The sequence below is a fragment of the Mustela erminea genome, chromosome 10 (genome assembly GCF_009829155.1).
Source record: "Mustela erminea isolate mMusErm1 chromosome 10, mMusErm1.Pri, whole genome shotgun sequence".
NCBI classification, from domain to species: domain Eukaryota; kingdom Metazoa; phylum Chordata; class Mammalia; order Carnivora; family Mustelidae; genus Mustela; species Mustela erminea.
The window spans coordinates 104,106,517-104,120,784 of record NC_045623.1 but is presented as its reverse complement, the minus strand read 5'-3'; the positions used below and the strand labels follow the sequence as shown (position 1 = coordinate 104,120,784).

At 45.5% G+C, this 14,268-nt stretch overlaps 1 protein-coding gene across 5 annotated transcripts in view; it reads right to left on the bottom strand.

The window, feature by feature from the left end:
- The window catches only part of RERE (arginine-glutamic acid dipeptide repeats), a 425,011-nt gene that overhangs the window by 76,449 nt on the left and 334,294 nt on the right, over nt 1-14,268 (bottom strand). For all 5 annotated transcript variants that reach the window (XM_032360657.1, XM_032360659.1, XM_032360660.1 and 2 more), the window contains one exon: nt 13,897-13,995. In XM_032360657.1, the coding sequence (XP_032216548.1) occupies nt 13,897-13,995 (99 nt within the window). The remainder of the gene's footprint in view (nt 1-13,896; nt 13,996-14,268) is intronic.

The window sequence follows — 14,268 nt, the reverse complement described above, 5'->3', positions numbered from 1 at the left end:
CGACATGATTTTACTCCCACAGCCAAGTTCCCACCTGTCCTTTCAGTCCAATTCAGTTGGTTCTAAGCTCTCAAAAGTTCCCGAGTCCTGAAGGCATTTATCGATCTGCTCCTGAGAAGGAACTGTTTATGGGCAACTGAGACATGACCCCAAAAATCACCAGATAGGAGCTAAGTAATTTGAATTTTCAGAAAAACACATATCACTCTTGAGTAACTGGCTTCAATTATCCGGGAGGAGAAGCTGCCACTGCCCAGGAGGCGGCGGCTCGGCCGCGCCCAGCCCCTGCCTCACTCCGTCTCCTTGAGTGCAACAGATTTGGCCTCTGCAGAGCATCTACTCACCTACATGCATTTGCCTGTGCCTCCCGCCACAACACAAGCCCCACGAGAACAGTATGTCCAGCGTTATTCTCCTCTCCAAGGCTGAGCATCTAGTACACAGTTAAATGCCCAAAACTTGTGGAACGACCGAGGAAACAAACAGCACGATACATTCTGGGAGCCAATATTCCCAGCCATCGTCTTAAATTCTGATTATTGTTCCAGTCCCCAAATCCTCCCTCCTCACCACTCGCCTCTGTCGACAACCTCTACATGTGAATCCAATTCAACTCAACTCAGCATCTAGTGACTGGACACGCCGAGAGGTGGGTCGGGCCTCAAGAAGCCCATCACGGAGCAGAGCAGCACGGAGGGGGCGCAGTCTGCCCTGCCACGGGACCTAAAATGGTCATCAGTAACCACAAATTAACCACAAATTTCCTTCCCACACCTTCCCATTACTCCCATCCCAATGTCCACTTCTGGCTAGGGACATCTCACTGTAGCAAGCCCCCAATGGCCCAGCATACTGCGTCCTCTAGGGACCTACTGTCTTCTCCCCCACTCCCTCCCCTCTCTGTTCCCCAGAGCCCTCCCTCACCCCTCAGCATCCTCACAGGTGACCCTGCAACATCCCTCAAAACCCCTCCAACAACAGCCAGAGGTTTAGTTCCATGCGCATTCTCTGATTCCAATGGGGACAATCCTGTCGGGCCACATCATGGGCCACATCATCTACCACCTCCAGCCACTTTTCCTCATCACAGAATCAACCAAACAATCTAGTCTCCCTCACCCTTATTCAGTGATCCTATGCCTAGTTAAAAGTCCCTTTCTCTATCCTATCTTTTTTAAAAAAAGATTTTATTTATGTATTTGAGAGAGAGGGAGAGAGAGGGGGGGGGAGGGGCAGAGGGCCAGGGAGAAGCAGGCTCCCTGCTGAGTAGGGACGCCCCCCCCCAATGTGGGGCTCGATCCCAGGACCCCAGCATCATGACCTGAGCCCAAGGCAGACACTTAACCGACTGAGCCACCCAGGCGCCCCCATCCTGTCTTTCAATAGTACTCTCAGGAACATGAAAAATCTTGCCCAGAACCCTTCTTACGGTTTGCATCCACAGTCCTCAGTGTGCATTAGCCCAAACCCAGCCACCCACTGGTAGCCATCCCTTATGTCTGTGCATCCCTGAAAACATTTAAGATACAAAACTAGGAATTTTTTTTATTTATTACTGTACCACCACCATTAATCCCACAAACTTCTTCTTCTTGACTGAGCCCCATAGCCCTTTTTGACTCTTCTACCACCTCTGCCTGGTTCCCCAAGTTCAGTGTAGCCTGGGCCTCACTACCAATCATTTCAACAGCGTCACTGGTACTACTAGACATGCCTCAGCATCCTGACCTCGGACCAGTTTCCTTCCCCAATCTTTCAACTGAGTTATGTCAAAGACATTAAAAAAAAAATGTAGTTACTCCTCATATTTTATTGAGTTAAATATAATGTTTAACAAATAAAAAAGAGAGTCCAACCCTTTCTCTCGCCTTTTCTTTGTCACTTTGTCCATCCCTATGCCTCTCAACTTAAGAATTCCTCCAAGAGCCTCTTCTCCCTTTGTATGGCTCAAAAAGAATCTCAGGATGGATCTCTGTGAGTGTGTGTGTGTGTGTGCGCGCGTGCGCACGTGCGTGTGCACACGCATACCAAAATTCCCTGTGTGATCCAGTGTGCAACCAAGGTTGAGAATCGCTGCTATAAACTTAGAGCATCTCTTTAAGTTTAACATCTCTCACTAGAACCAGTCCTTAGCCTGGAGCATGGATGCCTGGGTCCCACCCCAGAGATTCTGACCCAACTGGTCTGGCGTGCAGTCTGGACACAGGGACATTTTAAAGTTTTCCAGGTCATTCTAACGCATAGTCAGGTCTCAAAACCACTGATTTCCTTCTCTACTCACTTTACCCCCCACCTTACTGCCAGATTAGCCTTCAATGATGGCCCCGGTCCTATCATTCCCCACATTCTGAAATGTGTTATTATTCTTTATTTTCTATAAAATTAAACTTCTCTTCCCATACAGAGTAGGTGGTTTTGAATCCATCAGCTATCTTAGATATTCCTCCATCTGTAACTTCACTCAAACGGGCTGACCGGCTATTAAACCACCCACATTCTTTAATGCCTTTGTTTTTCCACCTTGATCCAATGTGCTTGGCAAAATCCTACCCATCCTTCAGGGCTCCTCTCAAATAACACCTCTTCCTGGGAGCCCTTCCTCATCTCCCTGTTCAATAGCAAAAAGCAACATGTTCAGCCTTGCATCCCCTGTGGACCCCAGAACATCAGGAGTCAAAGAGGCACTCCAAAAGTTTCCAATAGTGTGGCTGCCATCTCCTCTCTAGCCTGTGGCAACAACATCCAACTAGAGTGCTCACGGACACCCGCTGTCAAACTAAGTGAAGGACGCCACTCTGCCAGGCAATCAGCAAGGTCAGGGGGGACGCCTGCAGAAATCTTAGTGGTTAAAGAACAAATGTAGTTTCTTTGTCTCAAGTCAGCAATAAGCTCCCTTCCTTTTGAATGAGGAACTAATATTGTTTTTTAACCTCGTTTCTAAAATACGAAGCTTAACTAACAACAGTAGGGAGAGAAGGCTGTAGAGGATGAACTACGACAGTAACCAACGGATAAAGGGGCTCCATAAGAATCCAGCAGAACCTTGCACAGAACAGGTATGGAAAGGCAGTGGACTTAAGTTCAACAGAAAGTGGGGGGGAAAATCCACTTCCCACCATACAATAAATTTTTTAAGGAAAATCTAAAGTTAGTTATCCAGAAACAGAAAATAATGTCTGGTTTGGAGCTACAAAAATTCATCACTCCTTTTGTCAAGATACTCCTCTGAAAGAGAGTGCTTCCCTTACACACGCTTATCTTCCTAGCAATGGGATTCTGCAGTGTCTGAGATTATTTCAAATCAGTGGAGGATAACATGGTATGGTGCTTACTGACTCCTCTAAACGTGCGAGCAACTGAAGGACCCATCCGACAGTTTGCCTGAAAAGCAAGGCAGTCCAGGTGAATCTCTGGATGTCTGACAGGGGTCTGAGAGAAAGCGCTGGCTCACAGGAGAGAGTGAGCCTGGTTGGAGGGTGGGGTGAGAATGTGAGCAGAGTATAAAGTCAGACAGTTCTAGGGAGGGGGACGTACTACCAGGGTCAGGCTGCTCTGGGGTCCAAAACCTGGAAAGAAGACAAAGAAGTTGGGCCATCTCAAAGGATAATCAGAAAATAATTTCCTAACTTTCGTTTCTGCTAAAGGATCGGAGAATCTCATTTTCATGGGCTGGACTGAGAGGGAGATTCCCAAATATTCAGAGTCCGTCCCAACTTTCAGCTGCTTTGGGAATCTGGAACAGCTTTGATAAAATTGAGAGTCCCAAGGGGTGTTTTGCTGGGAATCACACACCAAGAGCCCAGGGCCTTCTGCAAGCAAAGCTACTTTATTTTTAGATTAATTTTGGACAGGTTTTGGGTCCAGGTTAACTGGTTCCCCAAATCTACGCTTCATAACACCTCGTTAAAATTCATTCTCTAAAACTTCTTTTTCAAAAATGGATAGCCAAGCCAGCTTAGCTAGTTATGTTACTCTAATTCATCAGAGGCCCTAGATGGAAAAGAAAAATGACTAATTTAGGCTGAACGTGCCTGTTTAGAGAGTGGCTTATTAGTAAAGAGGTAACACCTGCCCAGGCTTCAGGAGCAGCGGCTCCCAGAGAAGCAGCGGGGCTCCAGAGAGGAGAAAAGGGACAGAAGTAACGTGGAGCAGAGCTGCTGGTGATGGACTGTCCTTCCCTCTGGCTCTGCGATAGCCTGAAACACTTGTTAACATGAGTCTCTGCAGTCCAGAGCTTTTATTTTATTAATCTGAGAGGAAAGATTAGAAAAACTAGAAAAAGATTAGAAAAATAAATGATCAAAACTGACCAACGAGCTGCAAGGGGAAACCAAGAACCTTTAGTTAGCACTAAGGCACGTAAGTGTGTGGGCATACATGCTTTCATTTTTCTTAACCAGAGATGACTTCATCAGCTGTAGATAAGACCTCAGCGCAGTTTTCTACCGGGGCAGTGAAAGGGAGGGGTGGCCGTAGACAGGGACTGGCTTCAGACCCAGGTTTCTTGTCAAACGCACCTGCTGGCCATGGCAAAGTTTGTCCTTTCCCCATGACTTCTCCTTCCGCGAGGTCCCGAAGGTGGCTACCAGCCCGAGGACCGCTGTCCCAGCCCTGCAAGTTCTCCGGCCGCATTCTCTCTGTACCCCACCCCACCCAAGCAAGTCTTCCAGAGTGGAGAGAGGAGGGTGTGATTCATCCTCTTTCATGCCCCCAGCACTTCAGTAGCACGCTTCATGCCCTTGGATGGTAGAGGCATGCAGGACACCGGGCAGCGGCCACAAAGCTACAAACATTCAGCGTGGCCCAGACACGTTCCTATGTCCAGGACAGAGATCCTTCTAGTGTTCTCTGGCTCATAATTTCTGAACACTAAATAAAATGATCCAGAATAACAGTTTTTTAAGTTTTTTTAAACTTAAAAAAAACAAAACAGACTCTAGACATACACTTTAAATATGAAATATAGTGTCAGCAGACTTTGTAGCCCTCAAGGGCACATGGTGTACTATCAGCCACCCTGCTTCACTCTCTTACTGTTTAGCTCTTTTTTTGGTAAGACTTTATTTATTTGAGGGAGAGAGAGAACACAAGTGAGGGGAGAAGCAGATGGAGAGGGACAAGCAGACTCTGCTGAGCGCAGAGCCAGATGTGGGGCTTGATCCCATCACTCTGAGATTACAACCTGAGTCGAAATCAAACGTTGGACGCTTACCCAACTCAGCCACTCAGGCTCCCTGCTTGGTTCTTGTTTTATTTGCAACTTTGCTTTGCTCCTTCCTTAGTTCTTCGGTGTATTTATTTGGTAGTTCTTCTATGTCCTGTTGCTGGGATTAACTACATGGGATCAAGCCCTTTAAAATGGAAGAAAATATCCCAAAAGTGACCAAATAGGTGCAGCACCCCAGAGGTTTGGAGGAAACCTGAGAGGAAGGGTCTATCACCCACATACCACAGTCACAAAAAAGATGGCCCAAACAAGCGGACAGCCTTAAGAAAGAGATTTGCAAATAGGGGGTTTTGCTTTTCAAACGCATAAAGGGTCGGGAGGAAAGGCGGGTTAGACTGACACCAGGCCACCTACTGAGGCTTCTTCCTTCTCGTTCTCTTTGCCACTCACTCTCCCACAACAAAACACGGCAACCACACACATCAACAAGTGATGGTGTCCAAAGAACGAGCTTTTTTCTACTGGAGCCTAGAAAATAAAACCACAGACAACTGGGAGGGGTTGACCGCTGCTTCCAAGGGGAGAACGGGGCAGTGTCCAGTCAATTCTGGGGGAGCCGGAGTGAGCGCTGGCCCCGAGCGGGTGGGAGGAGAAGCCCCGAAGCAGCAACATCTGAGCTCAGCCCAGCCGAAGGGGCCAACTCCGTGGAGGTGATGTGAGGACTTGGGGGAGGAAACAACCTCTACTAGTTTCTCTCCTTTCCAACCCAGTCGAAACAGTCTTTTCTGATTATCCACCACACTCCTGGCCCTGGGCTATGTTCTGGAGATAAAAGAAGAATTAAACTATAGGCCCTGATGTTGAGATTTCCTAGTCTAACGTGGAAACCCCCAGATGAACTCGCCATCACGACCCAGTGCGGCAGACCCCCCACACGCTCTGGGGTGTAGCTAGCCCACTGTGCGTGGTACTTGGCGTTCTGGCTTGGATCTAGCTTTCCCACTACAACACCAGCTCCGTGAGCACAGCTCTGCCTGTTTTGTTCAGTGCTGGATCACCAGTGCATAAAATGGTACCTGGCAGAGTGCTGTGCTGGTGCTATAGAAACATCTGTGGAATGACTGGATGGACAAATTTCCACCAGTTATCTGAAATCAGAAATAAGTAACCTGGTAAACAACATGAAGGGTCATCCTCTCATCGTGTTCACACAGGTGGATGAACAGGCTTGCCATGCGCAAGTCCCAACAACAAATTCAAGAACTACAGGGCCGGACAGACACACGTGGGTCTGAACTCTCAACTGGTGAGGCCAAATGCAGAGACTTTTCCCCCTTGCTGACCACTAAACATACTCTGCTTCCCAACACCGCAGCACTTCGCCTTATACATGTGGAAAATGAACTGGAATTCACCCATATGAAATACTTTGGAAAAACGTCTTAAAGTGAGTTCTGAAACGTCAGTCAAAAGTGTCACTTAACAGCATGCAGGGTGGTGGGGAAGATGAATAACAAAACACATTAGGAAATAAAAAAAAAAATGTGCTGGCATTCCCGTGAAGGGGGCAATTGGGGGCTACTAAGGCCATTATTACTTCTATTTAAGAGAGACTCTAGGTTTTAGATACAAGTATGTCAGGGAAGAGGAGACAGTCTAAAATGAGTTATTTCCTTTCATTGTAGGGTTCCTTTTTTTTTTTTTTTTTTTTTTTTTAAACCCATTTCCTTCCCCCACAACGAATTCCAGTTACCAGGCTGATACAGTATGTTTCACCTGTGGAAATGTATGGCTCCAATGTCATCATACATAGAATGTTCCATGCATACACATTAAAATGGACTCCAGCTCTGTTGCTAAGAAACTGCAGAAGGAGAGGGTTTTCAATCCTCTTCATTTAAAAAATAACCACTTTGTCTATGGGAGAACAAATGCAATATCTCAAGTTCCCTTGTGTCTTGTTCTCATTTTTTAAACGCAGAGATGATGGAGGGCAGCTGAAAGTGTATGCTATCTCCATTTGTTTTACACGCCCTTGAAAATGAGATGGAAAACATGGTTTCAATAACCCACCGCTGTAGTGTTTATTAATCTTTCAAGCTGAAGATTCTCCCCAATGCTCCCCTACTCAAGCAAAAAATGAAAAATGTCCCATAAAAATTGCTCTTTGATTTTAAAAGATTATCCTAAGCAGCAAAGAATAATTTAGAGAATGCCTCTACTCAGTGTGGAGTTACTTTCCAGGTCTCTGTGCTGTTCTGCATCACCCCAAGGCCTGAACATGGACAGGTGCACAAACATTCACGGACACATGGAGCCCAAAGAACAGCATAACTTACTGCTGGCTTTCAACAAAAATGCCTAATATCAGGGCTACAGGATAAGGAACTTGAGAAACATATGGGTTAAAGAAAATGCGAAAAAGAATGACCTTGTTGAGAAAAACAGGCATACCACCTTCTTTGACCATAGTTTACAGAGGAAGCCTAGAAAGCAATAAAGCCATGTATGTGAAAGGCAAGGTCACTGCTGAATTTGTAGATTTAATCCAGAGGCAACTTCTATTGACATGAAATACTGAAATAAATTTTTGAAATATCTCTCTCCTTCTAGTGCGTGGCCCATCTCATTTACTAAAGGATTTTAAAACGCATTTCTCTTTACAGGTTGTTATGCAGTAGAACATCTCTGCAAACTGACAAAATTGATTGCCTGACACCAACCTTTTGAACATATAATTGATTTTTAATTCACTGTCACATTGTCAAATGGACTTGACAATAAACTCCATTCTATTCACACTATTGACTTGTTTAAAAAAGGGTTTGATACAAAGGCTGATGGGCATCAAACATGGGAAAAAGAGTTCAATTTCATTAATACTTAAAGCATTACACAAATTTACCTGCATCTACATTTTTCCTTATTTATTTATTTATTTATTTACTCTTACAGATTTTATTTTTTAAAGTAAATGTCTTATACCCAATGTGGGACTGAAATTTACAACCCCAAGATCAAGAGTCAGTTTGCTTGCTCTTCCAACTGAGCTAGCTGGGAACCCCTACCTTTCCCTCTCTTAAAACTAAGGACTGGTTTTTGCCATGGACCATAAAAACACATAACATGAGTGAATAATATGTATATTACTTATGTATAAATAATATGCCAACATTTCATGCTTCTCTTATCTTTCCTACTCTCATATTTCAGAATTAAGTGATTCACAAGAGGCAGCACCAATTAACTTAAAATTAGAGGAAGGGTAGTAAATTGAGAGAAAAAGCCACATCAATTCTATTTAAAATTTACTATTGCCTATTATGTGTTGCACTAAATACAGTATATCCCTATTTTGGGTTCCAGGTGAACTACAAATATTCTCAGATTAAGACTTCTTGTGCAAGTGAGAATTTCAATATAATGATTCCATTTATGTAAGTTTACAAACACACAAACCAATCTATGTACATGAACAAAGACACAAGGAGAGCATGAAACTAGGAACGTGAGATGGGAGTGAGGTTTCAATCCCCTTTAATGTTTTCATGATATTCTAACAACAGAATTAAAATTCACATAAAATTTACAAACGAAGAAAAAATGAATGGGTTCATATCGGATGACCTACAGGATTTCCTATCACCCACCTTTTGGAATGACTATATAAAATACTCAATAACTCTGGAAATCCGACCATTCCGAAAAATCAGCATCATGCAATTAAACCTTCCCCTATATCAAAAATATACAATTTAAAACTAAACACCAAAATTACGGACACCTTAAAACTCACAGGATTATAACTGCAGGCTGAGGGTAGATGCTTCTCTTTCCCCTCGCCACTGTCTCCATCTCTGCTCTCACCTCCACCTCCCACTGCTATAGGACCTTTGGTTTTGCTGTGGATTCCATTTTCTACAGCTGCCACACAAACAGTAAATAAAATTCATTGTATTTTTGCCCCACTAAGCAGCTCTGTCTTCTGGCACATCCAGATGCCCGGCTTAAAAAGAGTGAACAATGAAAACAATGTTTTCTCGAGCAGACATTCCAAAAAGGGTCTAACAAAGGCCTCTGAAGACGCTGCTGGGGGAGACACCACGCAGACAGCTGGCGTGTCCTGTGGACGCAATTCCTCGAACAGCCACACGGGTTCATTGGTTTACAAATACTCAGAAAATTAGTCTGTCGCGCCATGTCAATTTTGAAAGAAGGATTTTCATTTATATTTATGATAATGCTGAGCTTTAAACTGAAGGAAAGTTTAGAGGTTTTAAAATTTATGATTTGTAAATCCATGTACACGGCCATTGTAAGTCTATCACCACACGACGGATTAACTGCCTATGCATAAACATTTCGGATTATTTGTGTCTACATTGTTCACTCGATATAATACACCAAAACTGGCATAAAATATTTTAAGGGAAAACACACTTCCAGAAAAAAGTTATAGTTACCCACAGTGACATGGAATGAACGCTCTGTGGGAACATCGTGAGCAACAAAAACTTTACCTTCTGGAACACCTGGAATTTTGCTGAAAGCTGCTTCAACATGACAATAATTTCCAAAACAAACACAGCCAAGTGGCTGGGAAGCAAAGGGTGAAGTGCCTACACGGCTCAGCAGAGCACCCACTCTTACAACCTTGCAAGTAGGGCCAAACTCCACAAGGAAAATGCAGGCCCTGAATTTTAAGAAGAATTCAATTAGCGTCCCCGGTATTTCCATAATCAACAGCTGAATGCTAATTAAGCGCACAGCGTCAAGCAGCAATGGAATCCCAGCGCAATAAGCACCAGCACAGCGGCAGCAAATGCTACCTTCAGCTTGCATGCATAAATAAGCAGAATTAATAACTACCCGAGCATGGAAGGGTGACTTAATCTGTTTCGATTAGGTGCAGTTCAGCCTGGGGCCTTTGTGTTATATTTAAATGTGTTCGCCATGTTTAATTAAAAACCTAATAATCTAGAGTTTCTTTTTTTTTAATGTTCTGATCAGTATTTTTCTCCTCTTTCTCTTCATAAGTTTTACTGATTTAAATGGCTTCCTGAAATGGAATAATATTTTCCGCATAATGTAAGTGAGACCGGTTAACCGTCAGTACGACCCCCGAAGACAGGCGCCGGCTGTTTACTTCAGCTCCATCCAACTGACCCAGCGTTTCTTCGAAACTGCCTCTCTGATCTGACCCAGTTTATTCAGCCTGAGAGACCGCCTCAAGCCCGCCTCGAGCCCACTACCAACATGTTTCTCAGTCACTGCACTAAAGCAGAGTGCAGTTGTCAGTTTCAGGCCTAGAATTCGACAGAAAGTGCCACAAACCTGGCATCCATTCCACAAGACTTAAAGTATCTCAGCCCCAAAGAAACTTTGGTGAGAAATATTGTACCTACACACACACAAGCCATCAAAGGAATCACTGAGAGAAAATGTAAAATGAAAGGCCTCCCACTGAGGCCTAAAATCTCAAGAATTTGGTGATTATCTGAAAGACGTAGGATGAAGATGTTGGGTGGTGTTATCATTAATAATACGGGAATTTTTTTTTCCAAAAGTAAAACTTCTAAGGTCAGCTTTGGGTGTACATAAAAGTTTTTCTCTGATGGATAATTATTAACTATTACAAGTTTTAAAATGTTAGATTGAGGACAATCTTAATTATGGTAAAGAATCTTTAAAAACACTCATCTTAAATAAAGACCTGTCAATATTCTTCAAGTCCCTCTTGGACAAAAACATGCTTCTCTACCAGACACTGGTCTCACCATCAGTGAAGGCCTCACTCTTAGCAAATTCACCAGTGAGGAGGGCAATCAACGTGGAAGCAAAGCTGCGAGGAACAGAGCTGGCGACGGCAGCAGGAGAAAGCAAGGGCAAGCTGCCCACAGACACAGGCGAGCAGCGGAAGCAGCTCAGAAGACGGTGTGATGACGGCCTCATCGACGCTGCTGCAGTTTGATCAAACCCATATTCTGGAGGCAATGACGCTTAAAAATAACTAAAATGTTATTCTGGGGGTGGGGGAGGGCACAGAACAGGAGGTAGGCCCATGTCCTTACTTTCACTGGAACACACTTGCTTTGCTTATTCCTGTGATTCCTGGGGTGAGATGATGCACACAGCAGGTTATGTTCTCACAGCCAAACCCAGGCCAAGGCAGAGATCCACGAGTGCCTGTGCCTGGCTGCCACATAAGCTGGTCAAAGATTTGACTTGAAGACATTCATAAGAAGCTGCTTTCAGCCTATCACTTACTCAAGCGCTCTTGCTCATTTGCTTTTCAGGTTTTAGAAAGTGAAGCTGACCTTCCTACAAATAAGGGAAGCATCTGATCCCTGGGTTCTGCAAGAACTGGATGAGTGCCAGCACATTTCTCAAAACTCCAACCCAAACAAAAAGCAACCATGACAAAAATGCACCGGAAAGACAAGGATTCATGCAGTTAGGGATCATTACCATGTCCTCGGAGTGTGCAGCAATATGGAGTTGCATAATGTAACTTTCCAAAAGAAAGTCAGGCCTTCTCCGATGTCTAAGACTCCCCTTTCTGTCCCACGGGCTGCCTCAAGTCCCCAAGCCACAGCAGCAGCAGGGATACAGGCCACACCGTGCCCAAGAGAGGCAAGCGCTGCAGGAAGAGGAAGGCGACTTTCCTTTAAGTGGGAGTCCTTAAACCCCAGAAAGGACGGGCCACGGAGAGAGCACCGGGAGCTCCTGGCTGCCGAGAAGCTGTAAGGTGAAGGTGAGGGAGGGCCGAGAGGGGCTCCTGGCACCGGCACACGGGCCCCGCGGTGACGGCCTTCCACACGCCCCTTCCATCCGCTCCACCTCCTCTTTCTTGCAACAAGGCTGTTTGAGAATCAAAATTCTCTCCTTCTCACAAAAATGGGTCCACAGTGAAAAATGACATCTGACTTGACAAAACAAATCTCACATTTTCACTCTGCCACTCTTTGAATAACAAACGTTTAAGAAGTTTCCAACTCTTGACTGATCATGTAAAGCATTTAAATATTTAATTTCCAAACAGCAGCACCAACTTCCTCATGCATCTGGTCAGCCGCAAGCGTTAATGGACTCCTGACAAAGCTCTCTAACCGAACCTTCAGGGCTGCTTTGGTCCCTCGCTGCGGCTCCTAGTCCACTTCCCTGCTTCCACCGGCCACCCCCTCGCCACGACCTTTTCTCAAGCATATCCTCTCGGCTCCTGCTCCAGCTCACACCCAGGATCTCACCACTTCTCCCCAGCACTGATGCCGTGCTCTTCGGTCATTGGTCTCGGGCCTGGAAGCTCGCAATTGCCCCGGAAGCCCACTTGTGACTCGGGCCAGAGTGCACCCCACCAGCAGATCAAGTCACCCCTCTGCTCAGAATCTGCCCATGCAGACCAAAGAGCAAGGCGCCGACCATCTGTCCACGGGTCACACACGATCCACCGCCTGCTGTCCCCCTCCCCTTCCCCCTCCAGACACATTCCTGCCTACTTCTTGACCATGCCAGGGCCCAGACTTCTCTTCCCCCGGCATGATCCAAAAGGCTTATCTTTGCACTAAGGTCTCTGCTCAAAGGGTTCTTAGCAGGGCCCGTCCTCTGCCCCTTACTGCAGACAGCACCTCCCCACTCCCCCCGTTTGTTCTCCCTCCTGCTCACCTCCTCTATTCTCCTCGCACACAGGTGTGCTACCCCCGGACATATACTGACTTACAGATGGTCTCTCCTCTTAAAACATAAGCCTCATGAGGAGGAGCCTTTTTTTTTTTTTAAAGATTTTATTTATTTATTTGACAGAGATCACAAGTAGGCAGAGGCAGGCGGGGGGGGGGGGGGGGGGAGCAGGCTCCCCGCTGAGCAGAGAGCCCGATGCAGAGTTCAATCCTAGGACCCGAGCCAAAGGCAGAGGCTTAACCCACTGAGGCACCCAGGTGCCCCCGAGGGAACTTTTGTTCTTGATATGGTCCTAACACAGCACCTGGCACACTGTAAGTACTTAATAAATAAAAACGAAAAGAGCAAGATTAGGAAAGCACAAAAAAGTTTTTCAACATTTGTTCTTAGCATATTTTAAAGTATCAGCAACAAGCTTACAATTGATATGTCTATCAGTGCCAGCCTTCATCTTAATTTCTTTCAACCTAAAGGGCAAACATCAAGCAGAACCACTCAGACACAAGACTGAAGTAGCAAAAGCACAAGTAATGTCTAAGTCTTTTACGGCAATACCTTTCAGAAGTCACAAGATGGGGATGTAGCTTCGTGAGAACTCGGTCTGCTGGAACAGGAATCCATGGGCATTCAAATCTGTATTTGTGGGCACCTATTTTATCTCCCCACCTTCTCTGATGGGCCATAATGACAGGATGAATATGTAAGAGCCACTGTATTTACATAATCAGGTCTATGCTTCCAGCAAATCACTGGCTCCACTTAGGCTATGTATCAACTGGTTTAAAAATGCTGGGTTTTAAAATGGGGAGGGATCAAAAACCAGCTGGCTAAAGCCAGCCAACCAACACTCCCGATCTCTTCTCTTTCCATGAAAGAGAGAAAACCCTTCCCACTAAGCTAAGATCAAGTCTCTCTGTTCAATTATGACGCTTGCAGGCTCTTTCCTTTGGCTAACGGCTACCACAGACAGTCCCCAGAGGCGCAGGGAGGGCACACTTGAGAAGCCAACAGCCCGGTGACACCAGCCACAAGACCACCCCGTCCGCACTCACCACTTCATCCTCCGTCCAGCACTTTTCGATCAGCTTGGGCACAGGCTTCTTCACCAGGCGCTGCAGGGCTTTGCCCGCATCATACCCACTCTCGTGTAGCTAAAACGACAACAACAACTTCCGTTAGTAAAGCGTGCCAAGTAACAGATCCGGAAGCAAATCAATAAAACAGAAGCCCTGCAGTTGTTCCAACAGAAGAACCACGGAAAGGGCACATTTGTCCGCAAGAGAATTCGTTCTCCTCCAGTTGCCCCCTGCCCCCAGTTCCAGCTGTTCTGGGAAAGGGAGGCAGGTAAGGTAGAGAACACTTTGGCAAGAACAGGAATAGGATTCAGAACAACAGTAACAAACACTTTCTGAACATGTGGCCAG